This window comes from Candoia aspera, chromosome 5 (assembly GCF_035149785.1).
Source record: "Candoia aspera isolate rCanAsp1 chromosome 5, rCanAsp1.hap2, whole genome shotgun sequence".
Lineage (NCBI taxonomy): Eukaryota > Metazoa > Chordata > Lepidosauria > Squamata > Boidae > Candoia > Candoia aspera.
The window spans coordinates 86,364,424-86,379,455 of record NC_086157.1 but is presented as its reverse complement, the minus strand read 5'-3'; the positions used below and the strand labels follow the sequence as shown (position 1 = coordinate 86,379,455).

Here is a 15,032-nt window from a genome sequence, read left to right as displayed (position 1 = left end):
CTCTCAGCCCAGTCTTCCAACCTGTCCAGATTAGACTACAGTCTTGTTCTGTCATTCTGGGTGTTGGCCAGACATCCCAATTTTGTGTTGTTCACAAATTTGATAAGCAGCTGATCAATTCCATCATCAAGGCTATGAATAAAATATTGAATAATACTAGCTTCAGACTGATCCCTGTGAAACCTTACTAGTTACTTTCTTCAACTTGATGTAAAACCATTAATGCTGACTCTCTGAGTGTGGTTAGCTAGCCTGTTGGAGACCTACTTTACTGTAGTGCCATCCAAACCACAATGTGTCAGTAAGAATGACATGTGGAACTGTGTCAAAAATGTTGCTGAAATCAAGGTTGATTATATCCACAATATTCCCTTTGTCACCTAGACTTGTCTAATTAGACCTGTTTGTAAAATGTTTACAAATGGCCTGGGATCCCAAATCCTGGCAACAAAAATATTATAGTACCTAAACAACTAACGATTCACTACTCTTTTGTGGCTCTCAAAGCCTGCGGTTTATGGTGACTACGTCACTCTGCCTGAGAGTAGGGCTTCCCTGTTTTATTGGGTTTGACAGTCTATGTGTTTTTTTTAAGTTATCTTTTAATTTCTGCTTTTCCAAACATAAGTTAATTACTGGCTGTCTACAGCTGGCCCAAATCAGCTAGATAACACCTCTGTTTGGAAACAGATAAAAAAGGCTAAACATGGAGCATCCACCATAGTGAATGGAATTAAAAATAAAAGTAATGAAATTCTTTAAGATGAAACCGAAGGGAGGATATACTGGGAAATCTACTTTAAAGCTCTCCATGGGTATGATTATGTCTAAGAATGGAATTGAAATTAATGCTTTTGGGAAAGGGCAGCCTTGCCTGTGTCTCACTTGTGATCATCTTTCTGCATGTAGGAAGTGGAGCTGATGGTTATTAAATAGAATATGGAACAGTTAGGATGGAGTTAAGCTGTTTGTTAAAGAATGGGCTGCTGTTTGTTTAATAAACATTGCTTTTTAATAAAAGTCATATGTCCAGCTGGGTTGCCACCATTCCTTAAGAAAGGAACTATGGCCTTGGTGTGTGAGTCTTTATGTGTATATAATGCAATAAGGATCTGAAAATAAATGTATCAGAGACCAAGGTAGTTGTGTTAGGAAAAGTGGGAAGGAATGATTGCAAATTATATATACTGTACATAGTGAAAAACTAGAGCAAGTAGATGAGTCTATACCTTGCAAGACAGAAGAATGTTGATCAAATACAGTAGGTAGTTTGTGGTCAGTTGTAAGGAACAGATGTTTGTTGGAAAAGGTGAAAGTGGCTATGTACTCTGCCCCTTTTGTTATATGAATGTGACAAGGGTATGTCAGGAAAAAGTAAAACTAAATTGAACACAATGGGAATGGAATACTTGAGAAATGTGTTTGATAAAACAAGAGCTAGGGTTCTGGGATGAGTGGGTGTTGAATGAATGTAGATTGAATACAAAAGTGAATTATCAGTAGAAAGAAATACTTTGCAATAGTTTGGTCATTTAGAGAGGATTGATTGATTGATTGATTTGATTTTGGTGCTGGCCAACTCCAGACCAACTCTGGGCAGCTGAATAAGGATTGCATTCCAAAATATATATGAAGGAATAGTGAAAAGGTAGACAGGAAGATTTGATGGAGTTGATGAGTTTCTCAAAAAGAGATAGGTGAGAAGTTTAAAGAACAAAAATTGATGTATAAATTGGTGTATGGGCATGCTAGAAGCAAGAATGGTTTGGAAGGATAGGAAGGGATACAGAAGTATGGCATTTATATAAACTAAATTTAGCTTTTTTTTCTTTTTCTTTTCTCTTTTGTTTAATTTCTTTTGCTTACTACTTTTTACTCTTTTTATGGGCTTGTATAACATTGCTTATCCCAAAAGATAATTACGTGATTGGCATGTATGTATGTATATGTTGCATCATTGTGGTTTACATACAGAAGACTGAATGTACAGAGGCTGTTCTTACATGGGCAGAAAAGATGGGGATAGTATACTGGTGGTAGTGATGTCCAGCACTGTCTGGATTTATTTCCTTAATGCATTCTGAGTAGAATTCTCACACTGTAATTCAAGGTTGGAGGACTTGTTCCAGGTCCCCACTCCTTGTGTTAATATTTTTGGGTAGAGAATAGTAGTGACATTTTCACTTTAAGTATTTAAATCAAGTTCTGTGTATATCATATTGTTAATATTAACATCAATATTAATTATTTTTATGTTTTTATGTTTTTAAAGAATAAATTAAATAGCTGGCTTGCACTAATAGAGGATAAAAAAGCAGAAATTGCAAAGCTCCAAGAGAGAGAGAAAGTCCTCTATGCCACTTTTCAAGCATCCTTGGGAGAAAATAACAAGTTTGCTGTATTCCTCACTAAAGTTCTCAAGAAGAAGATCAAACGTGTTAAGAAGAAAGAAGTAGAAGGTGAAGGAGGTAAGTCAGAAGCATTGTTTCTTGATTATTTTTTTACTTTTTAGAAAATTCTATATTATAGTGCAGGTGAAAGTAAACACTGCATGTTTCACCTAGTAACTCTACTATGTATCTTAAGTTACTAGGAAAGAGAGTCTGTACTGGTCTTTTTTCCAGAGGAAAGTTAGAGAAATTATAGTAAGTAATATTATTAAAACATTACTTTTTATTATTTTCTCTCACACACATCCACTTAGACACATCACTAATACAAGTTAATATGATCCATGATATACCACATCGTGTATGTGGATCCTGTTGCTCGTCTTGCTTCCAGCTCCCTATGTAAAGTGAAAGCAAATTCTTTGGTAAGTGGCATGAAAAAGGAAGCAAATGACAAGCTCCAAGTTTTGCAAGAATCTGTTACTTATTGTTTTTTTCTTTCATATTCTTGGTAATATTTGCCATGTTTTTGAACTTTTCTTAATTGAAAAGTTAATCCAACTATCACCAATAAATTAGATTCTGTGGATTTTCTGTGCCATGAACACACTTCTTCATTCCAGATGAAGACGAAGAAAGTGAGGAAGAGAGTGAAGAGGAGTCTAGTCTAGAGAGTGATGAAGGGGAATCCGGATCTGAGGATGAAGTCTTTGATGATTCTGTTTGTCCGAAAAGTAAGTAGCGCAATATCTTCTGCAAGTCAGTAATTTCAGACAACTTTTGGAAACAATATACTTTTTTCCAAAAACTGAAACTTCAAATTTTAGATGTTGATAATATGTAAGCCAGCTTCATCTGTATTATCAGAATGTGCTTGTGTATCAGGAGCACATAACATTCCCAAAGTTTAGTTTCATTCATCTTTACCTTTGCAATACAGATGTAAGGAAATAGGGCAAAGAACCACACTGAGTCAGGAATTGTACTCTAGTATGTCTTGTTCTACCCTAATAAACAGAACCCTGCTAAACTGAAACAGAACTAGCAAACTCTAAAGGAAAAACCCCAGGACACTCAGGCGGTTCTTTTCTGATTTTCTTGGCTGGGAGCCCAAGGGTTTCCACACTGTGCCTGCACTTTTTTTCCCTGGAGAGGGCCCGCTCCTTCTTCGCCAGTGATCCCCATGACATCAGATTACAGCCCTACTTGCTTAGATATGTATACTGCCCAGAGTCCCCCTTTTGGGGGGAGATGGGCGGTGATAGCAATTTGAAAATAAATAAATAAATAATAAATAATGTTGTGCTGATACAGTTGTGCTAATAAATATTCTTATTAATTATGTGGAGCAATTAATGCAGAACAAGTATCAGCCTTACCAGGTAGACCAGACAGGAAACATGATCCTAACCCCACCCACTATCCAGCTGCAGAGTATACTGTCTCTTACCTGCCATTCCGTAGGCAGCATCTCGACCCAATCTCCCAAGGCCATTCACACATACCATTAGAACAAGTACCAAGCTATCTGTGATATGAAGCCTTGATGTCTTTTCCTAAGAGAACAGAAAAGCCCCTAGGAAGAATTCCATATTGTTCTGGATTTTAATCTTCTAAATGTTACCAGAATAGAACCCCCTTTGGGGTCAAAGTTTGAGACAAGCTTTTTGCTGCCATCTTTTTTGCAATACAGATTACTGCTATAGTGAAATCTAGTGATTTCAATCAATAACATCCCATTAACAGACTTAATTTTAGTTTCTAGGAACAGATTTAGAAATCTCCATAATGAGGGCTAATGCACTGAGGCACATATCTATTTCAGAACTATGTTCTGTAGAATAATTTTTAAAAATGAACCAGAGAGAACTATGAGCTCTTACAAATACTTCTCTGTGACATTCTGCTGTGATTTGCATTTGCAATTTTCAGTTTATAGCAGTGTGTGAGGAATGCCTAAGCTAAATAGAAGACTCAGACTATAAGCAAAGTTAAGTTCTGGCTTTTATTCAGAATAGAGTGCACACCAGTAGAAAGCTGAGAGTGAGAGAAGCGCGCCAAAAGTTGAATTAAATAGCCTTGCGCCAATTAGCGCTCCACCCCCACATTCCCCGGGTGTGCCCCACGAGTTCCACGGGGTGACCGGCCATCCATGCTTGCTAGGTGAGGGGTCGTCCAGCCCCAATCGCCTCAGGCATTGCTTCGTCTTTCTTTCTGCGGCATAATGGCTCGTTACTGGGCAATTAGGCTTTGGAATTCCTCGAAAGCGTCCGGACGCGCCCTTCCGATCTTCGCCCTGATTTTCCCCTTGCTAATGGTGTTAATTGCCGATTACCGGGCGATGAGGGCTTGTAGATCTCCTAGACCCATTACTGTCTTTGTCCTGTTTTATCACCCATCCCTCTCCAGTCATTAGCAAGCCTCCGTGCTTTGTCATGCGAGCCGTTGCGATGTCGCCAACATCACACCGGCGATCATGACACAGTGTTTTTCAACCCTAGCAATTTTAAGACATGTGGACTTCAACTCCCAGAATTCCCCAGCATGCCACAAGAATTCTGGGAGCTGAAGTCCATATAGCTTAAAGTTGCCCAGGTTAAAAAACACTGGTTTATAGACAGAATGAGCCTATTGAACTTTCCCTGGAACCAAAGTGATAGTGAGAATTCCCAATATTAAACTACAGTATTTCATTATAGGTGGGTGCCCGTATGTCTACCTTGTCACACAGGGTTTGATAGCTTAATATCTTGAATTAATATTTAGGAAACTTGCAAATAGGGTACTAGTTTCATCAGGGAGGCTACACTAAATTTGGGAGAGAGGATGCTTTTGGAGGAATTTTGCAGATTAGCCTGATAATGTAATAACCTCAAAAGTACAGTAGAACAGATGCACTTGTGTTTGCAGATAAGGATCTTTCAAGGAATCTAAGCGAAAGCCTGAAGAATCAAAGCTAGGCTAGTGTCAGGGCAAGAATCTCCTCTCATTGTTGTTCCCCATATTTGGTTCTCAGCAACAGACTGCCTCTGATTCCAGAAGCAACATCTTGACTAGAAGTCAATGACAGCATTATCCTCTATATAGATGCCCAATCCCTGTCTGAAGCCATCTAATTAGGTGGCCATTGTATGGTGTATGAAGAAATGAGAGTGCTACAATAAGGCTTGATTGGATTCACACAATCGATTTGGGATTACTATTTTAGAACATTTCCATACTGAGTACTTTTTCTATTTGCCTGGGATTTGTCTTTTCTTCAAATATAAGAAAGCAGTCCATTTATTATTATTCTTGTGGTGATACCAAGGAATAATACAATAATTATATTAATTCATGATGTGTTGAATGTTATTGACATGTTCAATTTCAATTAAAAGGTCAGCAAATAACAGAGGAAAATCCCTGAAAAAAGTATAACTGCGGCAAAAACCCTCTGCTGGTGGATCTTGTATATCAGTTATTTGGGGATTTTTCCTTTGTAGATTAGGTTCTAAAACAGTAGTACAAGAACTCAAAGCATTATGATTTGTCAGCATTGCAATGTCTTGCACCTCAAATGATCCTCAAGATTGTTGGCCTTATTTTCTATCTGCTTCATAGAGTTACTAATTTCCACAGCAGCTGTCTGAAGTGATGAAATAGATTCTTAAATAGGCTTCAGAACCTTTAATTTGGAAAGAAAGTATTTCAATATAGCCATTGTAGACTCCTTGTACAGAGAAGGAGATGAAACTGAGATTTTCTTGGTTTGAGCAGATATATTTAAAGCAAAAGTCGCAAATGTAATGAAAATTATAGTTGCCAGATTAATGAAGCATTGATCCCACAGCACAGATTGCAGTGTAGCTTAAGCAGATAATTAGTAGAGCCTCCAGAAAGATATTTTCAATATGATTGCTCCCTCTCTTTCTCTCTCTCTCTCTCTCCATCCATCTTTAATTGTTTTTGTCCTGTTATATAATAATAGCAATAAGGATGGTGATAATTATTATTACTGATGGAACATGCAGAATATTTTACTATGTGAAAAAAGAATAGATTGTAGATGAAAATAATTTCTGTCCTTTTATTCCTTTCTTTTTCATATATTACCCAATGTGGAATTTGAGATGTATTTATTTATTTGCAATATCTATAGGCTCTGAGCAGTGTACAACACAGCAAGAAAAATAAAACAATCAAAATAAAACAGAACAAGACAAACACACTAAGACAGAATGTGCACAGTCAGTTAGGACTAACTGTGTAGTGGAATAACAATGATTCATTGCCTTGTAGTATGTGAGGAGGAAGAGCACTATAAGTAGTTCTACTACTCTGTAAGTACTATGTTCCAGGGCATGGGACCACTACAGAGAACCAACACCATATTGAGGACTTTACTCCATTTACAGTAATTACCAGAATTACTGTATACTATCCAATCATTCTGATGTTTATTGATGGAATGCAATTCAGTCTTGGTTGAATTTAGTCTGATCTTGATCCATCCCATCTAGGTCCTGATAGACTCTAGATACCAATTCAAGCTTTCTACAGCATCTCCAGCTTGGCCTAGCACGGCAATGTACACTGATGAGATCTCACCCCATACCAATGGATGACTTCTCCTAGTGACTTCTTACAGGTGTTAAATAACCTAGGGGAGAACACTGACTCCTGTAGCCTCTCACACTAGGGCAACTATGAACTCAAGCACTGCTCCCCCGTGTTTACTGACTGGAAAGGATAGGAGTAGAGCCACTGTAAAATGATGCCCCCAGCTCTCAACCTTTAAAGACAACGTGTCAGCCCCACTGGGTACATCAGAGCAGAAAATCAGCCTATGTCAGCATTACTTGGATCTCATCTAAGTAACATGCTTCCATTAATCCCAATCAGTCCAGTCCAGTCCTCCTCAGTGTTTTTCCAGGAGTCCCAAAGTAACCTCTAGCACAATCTGTTACAAGTATCTGCAAGGCACTGCTTCTCCATTATCCTGCTCTAGTGCCAGCGGTTGCTATGTTCTCTCTGTGTATGCAATTCTGGGTACTTTGAGGCACTTCTCACTGATCTCATCCAGAGCCAAACGATCAGCAACCAGGGGCCACACTTTAGTCCCTTCATATCACTGCCCAGCTCATAAGAGCTATGGTGATGGTTCTCTCCTGAAATTTCACACTGTCACCAATGCAGCTCAGATCTAGCTGTGCTAGCAGTCACTTTTTGGGGATACAGCTCTCTGTACAGTAGAGCACAGAAAGGGATGAAGGTTGACCCCAGTATTGGGTCTTTTTAGTTCCTCCATTAGTATCATCCCACCATCAGTATGTTCTACTCCCTTCTTCTTTGTCATAAGACTTCCAATTCCACAACCATCACAGCCTCTGCAATCAGCTTTGATTGTTGCTGATTTCTACTTCCACTCTACCACTTTCACGCACACTGTCACTTTCTCTTTCCTTCTTAATCCTAACAAACTGCTTTTTCCCAATTTACTAACTAGGACTCCAGGGATTTCCAAATCCACCCTTCCTAGGTGAGAGAGTAGGATTTCATTTTTCTGTCATTTCTCTTGATACTTTTATTTCAGAGCAGGAACTGTAAAACGTATAATTAAAGTAATATTGATCCACATGGCTGGTATTTGTGCAGTTCAAAAATATGCGTATTTATTTACTGTAGAAGTGTATTCCAGAATCTGTGGAAGTATTCGTAGCAGGACAGTTCTAAATAACTGTGCACAAGATACATCTTTAAGCTGTCTAATTCTTAGGTTGCCCTTTTAAAATAACTGAAGTCCAAACCAGTTAAAATTGTAGCAGTTATTTAACTTGAATTCTTTCTTGTGTCAGACTGTGATGAGGCACTCTTTGAGAGCACACTGCAGCTCCGAGAGAAGCGACTAGATATTGAGGAGGCTTTAGCTGAGGAGAAAAAAGCTATTGAAAATGCCAGGAAAGAATATGAAGCATTGACAAAGAAGGTACAATGACTTTTTCAACTTGTCCCCAGGAATCAAGCTTGAGCTAGTAATACATTTCTGAAAGCCTACCTTTGCTGTTTACTTAGGTGTGGGTTAGAATATCAATGTGCTCAGAGGATGGAACAGTTACTTCGTTGGAGCAGCAGTTCTATAAAACCCTGGACAAATTTTGGACATAATTACTGTAATTCTTCTACTCACTGAAGTTTAGAATCATAATCTGAAATAACAGATGAGATGTACAGTGGTGACTTAATGTTATGCTTTGATATCTTTATTGCATAAATTAACTTTTCTTAATATGGACTATATTGGACATATAGTAGACATCCAACTGGCTGCATGACAACATATTTGTTCCTAGTCAGAAAATGGCTCTTGAAAACAAAAGTAGCAATGAAGAGGCTTGTTTTGGACTACTGTTGCTGACAGGGAGGGCAAGGTCCTCCGACTGTATCTTGGGAGCAGGGGACATGTTGCCTGGTAATGTTCTCTGCTTTGCAGATACTATCATTCTCTTATCCACTCACCGGAAAAACTGACAAAAAGAAAAAAAATGGTTTTGTATAACAAAAAAAAATTAATAGATCACTTCCTCTTGTTTTACCTTAATCTAATAAACTGTTTTGTGTTGGTCAGGCCTGCCTGCATTATAAGATCTCTCTTTTGTAATATGGCTGTTTTTTAACAGGTGAAAGTAGTCGCAGCCAGCCTAGATACTGCAGATTGGGAACTTGAGGCCTATCAGAGAGAAAAGCAGCAGAGGCTGAATGAGCTGCACGTCGTAGTGCCTCTAAAACTTCACCAGGTGATGACTCAGCCAGATTTTACTGTTGCTGATTTTGGTTTCTTGGTTCCTAAAATTGGAGTTTTGAATGATCTTTGTTATTATATAACATGGCTTTTCCTTTATTGCTGCTAGGATACAGCTGAAGTATTTTTCTACCCATCTTCATAACTGATCCATTTGAAACATTTTGGACAACATTATTTTATTTCTCTAGGCTCACTATGCATCTAGAGGCATAGGAACACCTCTTGGATACTCTGGAACAAATTCAGTGAGAATTAGCAAAGCAATACACTGTTTTCCAGATTTAAGTACATTCTACTTTTTTTGCAGGTAGAATATATGTTGAATGGAGAAATTCCCTCTGACTTCTCACAAGCTTTGGTATTTACCAGTCTGTCTTTGGTGAGCTTGCAGCAAAGAATTATGACCTTGCAGCAGGAAAAATTAGAACAGAGGGAACTTTATAAGAAGGCCCGGGAACAGCATAAACAACTAATTCGAGACAGGAGAGAAATAGCACATAAGATTGAGCGTGAGTTGCTAAATTTCAACTTAATTTGTATGTGAAGGTGTCTCATATTGATCCAGGGCGAACATATGATGGCTACTATTTCCTGCAGGTGTATATTTTGTACTCTACCTACTTTCTAGAAATGCTGACGCTGACACAGAAAGGTGGAAATGTCTTACAATGTTGCTTCTACAATTCAATACACTCTTAGATATTGTATGGCTTTGGAAGCACCTAAGCCAGACTTAGCATTAGGAATGTGAGGTAACAAATACTAACAATATTTAACAAATAGTGATGCTAAGAAGATATTGGAGCACAGTGCTATGTATCCTCTGGCCTGCCTTGCACCTTCTAATCAAGCATGTTGACCTCACTTATCACATTTGCTTAGGTCTAGTGAGAGCTTGTCTGGTCCTGCCCTGTCTACTGCGCTTTAAAGGAATGAAAGCTGTTGGGTGATTTTGGGCCAATCACTGTGACTCAACCTAACTTAAGCCTCTCATCAAACTTGCTGATCTCACTTCTTCAAAGTAAGATATAGCTGCCTGTCTGGTTCAATTTCTATACTAGGCTTAGGAAGAGATGCAATGTTGTACTTAGCCTCTGGCAATAAAATGCTACAGCATATAGTAAGCTGTAGGTGTCCTTTTCTACTTTTTTACAATGAGAACTGCAGTTTGAGGCATGATATGTTAGTGTGCACCTTGCAGTATTTACTGAAAATGTAATATTGGGCTTTGGTATTTCAAGACAATATAGTTTTTGCTAAAAAGTGGTAAAAACAGAATGCACAAATGGCTTCAATCCAAAGCTTCCATCTTTTCAGAACTGGAAGAGAAATGCAATCAGCTGATGATGATGAAATTTGGCCGGATTGTTGACTTGGAAGCCCTTCAGACTCTTTCTGTTAACACAAACCTGGAAGAACTCAGGATGAAAGTAATGGAGAAAGAGCAAGTTCAAGCCATAGAATTAAAAAAGTGGGAGGTAAGGCTTGATACTGAAGCAATACTGATACTGAAGCAATCAGCCTATGTAAGTGTCATCTGGGTTGACCTTGGGAGCAGCTAGGGGCATGGTTAGATAAAACAGAAAAGCCAAAAATTGCTTGGAGCCAGAAAACAGTTCAAACTCTGTATTATATGCAATCTATTCATGCAGTCTATTTCCTTATTTTGTAGAAATTATCTGCAAAGTTCAGAAACAATGTTAGCAATATTTTTAGTGGTGAACTACTGGCCCAGAGAAAATGCTAGAACTGCTGTTAGGAAAGTGAGAGACAATATATACATACTGTATACCTCAGGAATAGCAACTTTGAAAATTTTTACTTTTTGCTGACATTGCATATTGCAAAAATGGAGAGAAACTTAATTAACCTTGACTATTCCTCATTTTAGTCACATCATGCCTCCTTTGCTTTTATAGTTTTCTAAAAAGGAAACAACTCAGAGACCTGTCTATAGTTTGTACCCTCTCTCGGCCTAAAGAAACTGTTCATGAGTACTCTTTTGTAGCTGAAGTTCATGTTCCACATTCATACTATAAATAGAACATGCTGGGAACCTTCATAAACTCTTTGGAGCTGACATACAGGTAGACCTCATTTAGTGACTGCCTTGTACAACAACCATTCGCAGTTGGGATGGTGATGAAAAAGTAACTTTGTGACCAATCCTTGCATTTATGACTGCAGGTCTGTAAAGCAAAGGAAAGCTGAAGTAAGATTGTAAGCACAGTTGCGGTTCCACTTAGCAACCACTTCACCTACTGACCAAGTTGCTGGTCCCAATTCTAATTGCTAAACGAGGACTACCTGTACTGTTATCATCTTCTTGACTGACTATACATTTCATAGATCCACTTCTGAACAGCTACAAAATAATTTGCCTTGTCCTCTGTGGGTAATTTTTCTTGAACTGGATGCTTCCCACATCCTGTTGGCTTTCTCCCTAAAAATAGTTAAAAACTGCTCTAGCATATTCTTGATTTATGCATCATATGACTGGTATTCTGGTCTGTGTGCCACCCAATCCTTTTATATAGACTTGACTTGTTCCAAGAACTATCCTGGTGCCCCACAAATCTGAACCCATGGCACTATTACTTAATCCCTGCAATGTGACTACTCACTGCCTGACATGGAACAGATAGCATTTCCCAGAAAGATACCTCTGTGGTCCTGGATTTTAATATCCTGCCTAAACCTGAAATTTGGCTTCTGGGACCACTTTTTCCCCATGTCATTAATTCCAACATGCTGCATGACCAGTGGCTCCTCTGTAGCACTACCTACTAGAATCTAGATGGCAAGTATGGTCTACAACCTATGCATCTGGCACACCTGTAATACACTGAGCATATGGTGCTTCTAATAATATTCCCCTCCTCTTAGAAACGTATCTTTAATATGAAAATATATCATACTATTCATCCTCCCAGGATAGGGGCAATTTCTCTCTTCCTTGGTGTGATGTCCCCCTGCCCTGACAGCTTAGTCTCTGTGACTGCCAAGGTGTCACAATTGGACTAAGACTGTTATCTCATTCTCAGAGTTTTGTGTCCTCTCTGTCTCACACAGCTTCTATACTTCAGCTACCTTGGCCTTAAGGAGATATTTCCTTCCTGAAAACTAGAGACTTATTGCATCAACAGCATATCTGTGGCTTCTGCCCAGTCATACATATGATGCCTTCTCACATTTCTCCCGATTATTTGACTGCATATCTGTATTGATTTATTACAGTTTATTTCAAAAGATAAATTCCTTGAAGTATCAAGAGGGTCAAATGCCCTGGCCTTTGCCCTGTTGCCAAAATCACATGAATGCTTAACTCTCAAGTCGACTTCATTGTAATTTATAAGTATAGACACTTTGTTGTTGAGCGTATGGTGCTTCATCACATCCCTATCTAAGCAGTGGTGCTCACTGGTTGAGTTCTCAGTCAAAACTAAATTGGTTGTTAGGATAAATGAGAGGAAATGAGCTCTCAAGTGGAAATATGAGATACAAATGCAATTATTAATAAATTCATTAATATCCTGGCTCTCTTCTAGGATAAGATCCTTGAGATGCGTCAGCAGCTGATGATGGTAACAAAAGAAAATACTAGTAAACTGAAGCAAATGAATGCATTTTGCATAGAAAAGATGAAACTTGAAACTAAATTGGATGCACTGCAGAACAACCTGGTATGTGTAGATTCAGTTAGTGGTTCATGATTAGTAAGCCCAAAAGCATTTACTTTTATCTTTTAAGGTCTCTATGGAGGTTGTAACACTAGGCTGATCATTACTAGTTATGCTGTATATGCAGCTACTATACAGGTCTCTCAATTTAAGTTATGACCTTTATTGAATATGAGACCACAGTTCAATCACCATATTTAATTAAGAGATTTAATCCAGTTATGCATTGTACTTTTTATCTAGGTTGCAAGCAAACAAGAACATAATTTTCATCAAACCAAGAAGGGAATAGTATCCCTGGATAGTTTTGTTCTGAAGAGTGTGTATTTATCTCATTATTATTATGGTTGGTCGCACAGTCAACCAGATGTTTAGACTGGATTTGGCATTTTTATCCACCTACTGAATCCTTCCCAAGGACCTAAGATAGGCATATTACTACTACTGTGATTAAGGAAAGTTTCTGGCTTGTGTTTTACAGGGAGCAGAATTCCAAGGACCTCGTAAAGCAGATATTGAGGAAAAGGAGAAATTAATTGCACTTGTTCAGCTGCAAGCCCAAGAAGCTGAAGTCTTGAAAGAGGAAATAACTCTCCTGAGTAGAAAGGATGGTCGTATCTTCCCACCCTCTCAAGGTCTTTTCCAGACAGAGGAGATTATAGATTAAACAGTTCCCTTTTCCTGCGTTTATAAAGATCAGTCTCACTTCATGTGTATAAGCAGCAAAGTGGCTCTTGAAAGTTAACCTTTATTTTATTTCCAGAAGAAATTCTCTGCTTTGAACTGTGGTTTAGGTTGAACTTTTAAGAGTATAACTTCTCCTGAGGTAGAGATGCATTGATTGACTGTTTCCTACAGTTATTAAAGGTATAGAACCATTCTTGAGCAAATACACTGTATCTCCCATTCTCTTAATCAGTCCAGTTGCCTTGGATATATGAAGGGTCTCTTTTTAAAAATCTTTGAAAATCTTCTATGTTCTATTTCCTAACCCAACATACATGCTTGTACATGCCAAAACAGGCAATAGTGTGCAAACGGGAGCTTGTTCTCCTAGCATGCTGGTACATCTGCACCTGTTCACAATATGAAATAATAATGTACTACTACCTGGTGGCATGTGCATGATGCTGCACATGAGGAACTTTGGCCCAAGCCAGATTCAAAGTAGCCACCAGTAACCTGGAAAATTTGGGCAAACCTTTGCACCTTGTCAAGAATGCAGTTGGCTGAGAAAATTTTTTTAAACAGGGTTCTCATGTCCTCACTGTTCCTTTGGCAAAGCTACAGACTTTGAAATTGGCAGTGTCACTCTCTGGCTGCTGAGCTATCTCAACTGCTTATAATTTTCATGGCTAACGTGGACATATTTTCAGATTGTAATTTAACTTTCATACTATGTGAATAATTAAATTTGAAACACACTATTGAGCCTAAGTCTCACCATATTCCTTGCTTCTTTATAGTAATCTGACTTTGAAACAGCAGATTCTTGTAGTACTCTATAAAGCTGGTGTAAGTGGGCTGTGGGCATACTTGGTGCTCACTAAAGTTTACCATTTAAAAAAAATTAAAACTCTTTTTTTTGAGTGACTGGAAAGCAGTGACAGACTACAGTAGCTACTTTCCGCATTTCTTCCCCTTCTCCTTTCTGATTATGAATGGTCCCATGTTGGTCCAGAATATTTTTCAGAAAAACAGGACAGGTGGAAGTCAGAGCTCTGTTTCTCTCGAGGCCCTTATCTTACAAACTGAAAGGAAGAAAGAGAAACCAATGTTGGGTAAGCTTGGAAAGGAGAGCAGATAGCTTAGAGAACCAGAGTTGCACAGCGATTGAGATGGAATAGGTCTAGCAAACTGAGCAAGTATTGGAGGTGGGGGACAGCAAGAGGGAGCAACTTTGGCATGGTGAGAGATTAGAGACGTCAGCTGGCCCCAAAATAAGACTCTTAGATGGGAGCCCCTAAGCGAGAGAGCCTCAGGTGCCAACCCCTTCCCCCCTCCAACTTGAGCAGATAGGAGAAAGGAAGGAAGACTGGGCCATTTGTTCCCCACTGCTGGTACAACACAAACCTGAGCCCTATAAGGGTCCTTATAATGGTTCCTAGACTGACAAAGACTCGGGAGGCAGCTAGCTGCATTCTTCTGTTAGTAAAAGGTCCTGCTTCCTCACTAAAG

The 15,032-nt window shown here is 38.7% G+C and overlaps 1 protein-coding gene across 1 annotated transcript in view; it reads left to right on the top strand.

The window, feature by feature from the left end:
* Window positions 1–14,406, top strand: part of CFAP44 (cilia and flagella associated protein 44) — a 68,039-nt gene extending 53,633 nt beyond the window's left edge. Inside the window, exons 28-35 of the mRNA XM_063304722.1 lie at window positions 2,273–2,468; window positions 3,014–3,124; window positions 8,228–8,358; window positions 9,050–9,166; window positions 9,482–9,683; window positions 10,492–10,652; window positions 12,723–12,857; window positions 13,336–14,406. Of these exons, the coding sequence (XP_063160792.1) occupies window positions 2,273–2,468; window positions 3,014–3,124; window positions 8,228–8,358; window positions 9,050–9,166; window positions 9,482–9,683; window positions 10,492–10,652; window positions 12,723–12,857; window positions 13,336–13,521 (1,239 nt within the window). The 3' untranslated portion in view covers window positions 13,522–14,406. The remainder of the gene's footprint in view (window positions 1–2,272; window positions 2,469–3,013; window positions 3,125–8,227; window positions 8,359–9,049; window positions 9,167–9,481; window positions 9,684–10,491; window positions 10,653–12,722; window positions 12,858–13,335) is intronic.
* Window positions 14,407–15,032: the final 626 nt, after the last annotated feature.